The 6,068-nt window shown below is 40.3% G+C and overlaps 1 protein-coding gene across 6 annotated transcripts in view; it reads left to right on the top strand.

Annotated features, from left to right (window-relative positions):
• The first annotated feature begins 57 nt into the window (after positions 1-57).
• LOC309436881 (protein adenylyltransferase SelO-like) overlaps positions 58-6,068 on the top strand; it is a 34,541-nt gene continuing 28,530 nt past the window's right edge. For all 6 annotated transcript variants that reach the window (XR_014183423.1, XR_014183424.1, XR_014183425.1 and 3 more), the window contains exons 1-6: positions 58-536; positions 1,745-1,863; positions 2,110-2,238; positions 2,995-3,059; positions 3,162-3,218; positions 3,315-3,413. Coding sequence is in view for 2 of the 6 variants with exons in the window: in XM_082046457.1 (XP_081902583.1) it covers positions 338-536; positions 1,745-1,863; positions 2,110-2,238; positions 2,995-3,059; positions 3,162-3,218; positions 3,315-3,413 (668 nt within the window). In the remaining 4 variants the exon portion in view is untranslated. The remainder of the gene's footprint in view (positions 537-1,744; positions 1,864-2,109; positions 2,239-2,994; positions 3,060-3,161; positions 3,219-3,314; positions 3,414-6,068) is intronic.

The following is a 6,068-nucleotide window of genomic DNA, read 5'->3' as shown; positions in this document are numbered from 1 at the left end:
ACGTCCGGGCAGGCGGGGGCCGCTTCGCTTTGCCTCCTGCCGCTCCGTCGGGGCGCTGAGCTCTGCTGAGGGGGGAGCGGCGCCATCTTTGAGGGCCCGGCCACCACCCCGGCTGTGGGACTGGGCTTGGGCCGCCGCCCTTCACGGGGCACCCGGCTGTGCCAGCCCGCCCGGCCCAGTCAGTGCAGCGAGAGCGGCTTCAGCGACAACCGCCCCGCCCTTCCCGCTCGGAGAGGGACCAGCTCTCCCCTGAAATCTCTGTGAAGAGATCAGAGAGGAGGAGGGAGACTTCGAGCCGGCTTCGTGCGCGGCTTGGTGAGGGCGAGCTGAGGGGAGCATGTGGTGGCCCCCCTGGCTGGCCGCTTGCCTGGCCTGGGCCGCCGGGGCTGGTGCCGAGAGCCGGACCCCGCTCTGCGCCTCCCGCGGGCTGTGCCCGGCCCCGCCCGGCGCCAACGCCTCGCAGCCGGGAGCGGGGCAGTGCCCGCGGGGCGCGACCGACCTGTGCGCCTGGGCCCTGTCCTCCCAGAGCCTCCTCGGTACGGCTGCCCCGCCGCTGCTGCTTGCTGGGGGTAGCAGCTACCAAAGCGAAAGTTCAGTGTGGTGGAGACCTTATATACACAGTCAGATACTACTTTTAAAATTAAAACTAGGTTGGCCAGAAGGAGCTTTTTTTTTTTTTTTTTTTGTATTAGCAATTTATCGGGGTGGAGAGACGTGGGTCCCAATTATGTGTTAATGCAAAATTGATAACCTGACACCTGATGGGAAGTGCACAAAGCAGTGTAGCTCTCAGGCATATACAGAATTGCTTGTAATAATAAATGTAATTTTATTATAATGTTACAGAAATAATTTCTTTGGGTAATGCAATTACTTGCAAGCATTAAGAAATCACAGTCAATGATAAACCTTGTGGCAGCTGGGAATAACAGGGTTTGTCATTAGAGGTACTGAGAAACACAGCTAGCAGCAAGTCTCCGGAGATACTAGATTAACATGATTTTTACAGAACACTGACTATGAGGTATTGGGACTTATTATTAACATGGAATCACAAGGCCATTACAAGCAAAAATCCATAAAGACGTTAAAACACAGTGCAGCATTTTAAAACAATATTTGTCCTTTGTTACCATGGATCAGGGCACAGAGTAGCTCTGAAGGAAGAACAGAGCTCTTCTTTTGAGTACATATGTTGTGGTACAGCGAGACCTGCGTCTTCTGACCCTTTCATTTGCTGTTTACATTACTCAGAGAAGACTTTGAGCTGGTTTCTTAGGTTACTTGGTGATCATTGCTGCATGTGGACTGTATACCACAGCTTCTGGTGCACAGTGACTTCATCTGTCGCACCATGTCGTTCAGCTGGGATGGCAGCTGAACTTCATGCAGGGTTGCATATAACTGAATGCAAAATAAAACTGCCCTGAGACTGTTCTAATCGCAGTTAATTGAAACTGGTTAAATATGTTTCAGATCTTAAAACTGGTGTGCTCTACTAGTTTCTTTAGCTGCATAATTCAATCCTTTTCAAAAATCCCAAACAAAATAAATTCCTGAAATTATTTTGGCTTGCTTTTCACGCAGGTTTAATATACATTGTGGTAAAGAGTGAGGGGTTGTTTCTGAAGTATTTTGATTTAAGAGGAAAGCTATTAAGAATGGTTAATTGTTGGGTTTTTTAGTTTGTTTGCTTTTTGGTTTAGTTGTTAAAAAACATTTATTCTGTACTTCTTGTTGATAGATCCCTTTCCAATTGATGTGATCCAGGAAAATTATGTCCGTAATGTGAGAAACTGCATTTTTTCAGTTGTCTATCCTACACCTTTTAAATCTAGAATTCGTCTTGTAGCTGTTTCAAAGGTTGGCTATTATTTTTTTGCTCCTGTCTAATTAATAGAGATTGTTAGTAAAGTATAACTTAGTTAGTAAAGTATAAAGTATAAAGTACTAAAGTATATTTTAATATTCATATGCTATTTAAACAAATGGAACATATAAACCATATTGTGATATGTCTTTTACTGGCAAAATGGGTAGAGAAAACACATTCATTACCACTGAATACTTTATCCTGTTCAAGTACTACCTGTATTATTTTTTCTCCAGGAGGTTCTTGAAAAGATTTTGGATCTTGATATATCTGTCAAAGGAACATCTGATTTTCTTCAGTTTGTCAGTGGTGGGAAAGTAATATTTGGGTCTGTTCCATTGGCCCATAGATATGGAGGTCATCAGGTAACTATAACACTTGTTCTTCCAGGTGGAATAATGTAGGTCTCTTAATGTGAATTATATTAATCTTGATAATATCTGTAAGTGTATCAGTATACACCTACAAGTATATGAATGCTTACGGACACTTAGATTGTGGATTTTTTCTTCATAAAGGGCTGAAAGTGGAAGAGAACTATAATGTTCTTTCGTGGTACCATGTCTACTTTCTCTGCTTCTGTTTATGCCAGAAGCAAATTGTCTTTTTAACTTCTGTTAGGTGCAGTCTGCTTAGCACCCTGGCAGCTTGACGAGCTCTGATTCGTGGTAGGTATCAGCTCAGAGGAGTGAAGAAGGACAGAGCCTCACTGCATTCAGCAATACCATGATTACTAAGAGTTAAGTTTCATTGAAATTAGTAAGATTATTCATGGAAAATAATATTAGAATTTGATCTGTAATTTGCAACTAAAAAAAATTACAAGCTGTGTCAGTTTAAAGGCTCATTATACAGAAAAGACTGGCCTGTGGCTGTATGTCATAGCTGGAAGGTAGAGAAAAAAATGGAGATTACTGGCATAATTTTTTTTTCTGTGGTTTTCTGATTGATATTGTTGTGCATGTGGAAAACAGCTTTAGGCATCAATATCTTAATGACTACATGAGCAAATCTGTCGTTATATTGTGTGGATCACAGAGAACCTACGTGTAATTTGTACTGTTTAAAATATAAATGCTATAAATGACAGTGGAAAATAACTTGATTTTCATTTTTGTCAGTTTGGTAGCTGGGCAGGGCAGCTGGGTGACGGAAGAGCCCACTTGATCGGAATATATACAAACAGGTGTGATTTTTTTTAAGTGACTGATTCAACTCTGTATTCTATTTAGCTGATTCACATATAGCCTGAGGTGTACTATTTGAAACACTAATGGTATTTTCGCAGGAATGGTGAGAGGTGGGAACTACAGTTAAAGGGGTCAGGAAAGACCCCATACTCCAGGTGAGTTGCAGTTCATCTATGTACATCAAAACTGCTTTGTTATTTGAAATCTACTTTGATTTTATGACCTATTCCTTATTTCTCTGTTCTGCGTAGGAATGGTGACGGCAGAGCTGTGCTTCGCTCTTCTGTACGAGAATTTTTGTGTAGTGAGGCTATGCACTATCTTGGAATTCCTACAAGCAGAGCTGCTAGGTATATTTCTTTTCTTTTTCATATTTTCCTAATTTACAGGTGATTTTATGACTGAGATTCATTGAGCATCAATAAAGCACGACAGTTTCCAAGAAGATAGATCTTTCTTTTCATATGTATGTAATCAGAACAAAACATATACCTCCAGTTTCATAGATTTTTGGATAAAGCTTTCCAGTAATAATGACCTCCAGAAATTAATCAATTCACTTTTGTCTTTGGTATGCTTTAAAGTACTACTTTGTTTAAATACAATACTTCGTAGTGTCTGTGTCTTGCGGTGAACAGCTGTTGTTCGCTTCTTAGACTGTCTTAACTGAATTACCTTAATTTGAAATGTGGTTCATTTTGTAAAGAAAGTAATAAGTGGAAGTTAGATTGAATTATTATATCTGACACTAACTCCCCTCTCCAGCTTTTACTGCAATCAAGAGTTTCTTCTCTTTAAAAAAAAAATGTAATTGTTCTCTCCCTTGTTGCTTGCCAAAAGATTTGCAAAACAACAGGACTAGATTCCTGCCTTGTAAATAATAGTAATACCTTTACTGTATGTAGATAACCAGTGAGTCTATTAATACTTTTTGCATGGTTAATGAGTCTTTTATTACACTAAAGTATTTGGATGAATTTTTCTAGAATCAGGCCAAGTAGGAAAATGTTGGAAGTGGCTCTTTCTGTATTGTCGTAGTCACCTAGTTGCAATTTTTAAGATTGGTAGGAAAAATTTTGAGTCAGATGAATAGACGTTAATATTGGAGGTAGTACTGAAAGTAAGCCATTGCTCTCAATTCCTTATTTGTGCAAACACCCCTTGAGCAGAGAAGGAAATTTCATTAAAAATAATATAAAGCTAATTCTGTTTGACTGATACTAATACATCCACTCATTTGGATAATTTTCTCAGAGTTAAGTAAACTGAATCTTTCAGATTATGGTGTTTAAAATGTCAAGTTCATTTTGTGTTCCAAGTGGTCTCATGTCTGTACTGCAGCATTTCAGGCTTTAAAGAAAGTAAATGTTCTGCTTAAAAGGCCTGTACTCAGCTGCCACATGGGTAGGTGTCTGTATTTGCAAAGTGTCTGCAAATCTCTCAAGCAATAATTCTAACACATTTACTCTGTTGAAGTGCAGTGTTTGTAAATGACATTTTTGATGGTTTATTTACTGACTTCACCTTTAGACCCTCTACTGTTGGCTGTTAATGCAAAACTTTAAATCTGTCCGAATATCAGCAGGAAAGCATCTGGCAAGGTTATAGCCTTTCTTGGCTGTCGTCTCAACAATTTGTTCAGTGCAAAACCAATATGAAATTACTCCTTAATTGTGCACAAGTGCTATTGAGTACACAGTGTGCTTTAGTCCTCTGCTGGCAAATTGGTTAGTGCCTGGCTCTCTTAACTGCTGTACAAGCTCTCCAGGCTGTTTGCAAGACTTCATTTGGAAAAAGCCCAGCTGATATCCATATTCTTCCCAATGGGGAGCAGTTGCACTGACGCTGGTGGGATGCATTTGCAGAGGTCTTGTCAAGTCTTGGCAGAAGTGTGGGGAAAAACCTTACAGACTATCCCAGAACACCCAGCAGGCTGGTTTGCTCTATTAATTTTAAGTACTGTGTTCCCAACGGGGTGCTACAGTTTATGACTACTGCCAGATAAAGAACATTTCTTCATATGGTGCCATTTTAGTCACATACTGGGACTACCAGTTAGCAGTGTTATGTATTAGATCAAAAAAGCAAGTCAATATGCAGTTTTCAGAGTGGCCCTTACTTGCAGAGGGTTTGATGTTTGTGCAGAACAGCAAGCAGAGCACTTGGCAGGTTAAAGTCCAGCCCTTAAGCTAGAGCCAGGTAATCCATTCATCCTTCTGTGAGTACTGTTTCAGCTTCTCTTGTGTGAGAACAGTTTCAGTGCTCTGTTACCTGTGGCTGAGTGTACGTATGGTCTCCTGCTCCCTTCTCTTAAATAATGCTACTTACCAACTACAGGGACCATTTTTAAAAACTTTATAGGGCAAATGGAGCTATCTTTATGTGGCTGCTCCACTATCCGGTCAGCTCTTAAGTGTTGCTCAACCATTAACTCATATTAGTAACTAACCAAACCATCGGGTTTTTTTGTCAGTACTAAGAGAAGTGCTGGTATTCTGCAGGAATTTTGCAGACAGCCCGTTAAGAGTTACGTAGTCAAAAAGAAACAACCCTTCTGGCAGAGGTCTGTTCAAAACAGTAAAATTTAATGTCTTTATGATTCTGACTCCTCTCCCCTAGTGCTCTGATGCAAACGCTATTTTGTTAGTGTCTGGGGTTCATTCCGCGTTTTTGAATATTTTTGGTTTTCTCGAAGGATTAAGTTTTTCTTCCCTTTCATTTATGTCAGCGCTTTTTGTACTTACTCCTACAGACATACTAATCATATATGGTTGTTTCCAAAAGACTCTTTTCCTGCAAAAAAATGCTAATGTTGCCTGTATCAGTATAGCTCCAGTAATGCGAGCAGATAGATTTCTAGATACCTTTTCCCCCTCCTTCTGGTACAATTCACTGCCTGTTCTTTGCAGTTGACAGAGAACATTCACTTTGGATAACCAATAACCTTCAAAAATACAGAATATAATAATAATAATTTAGTTTCAAAGCCACAGTTACTGTTGAAA

The sequence above is a fragment of the Streptopelia decaocto genome (assembly GCF_964273445.1).
Source record: "Streptopelia decaocto genome assembly, chromosome: 2".
NCBI lineage: Eukaryota > Metazoa > Chordata > Aves > Columbiformes > Columbidae > Streptopelia > Streptopelia decaocto.
The sequence above is the reverse complement of the archived record's forward strand: the minus strand, read 5'-3'. Positions and strand labels throughout refer to the sequence as shown.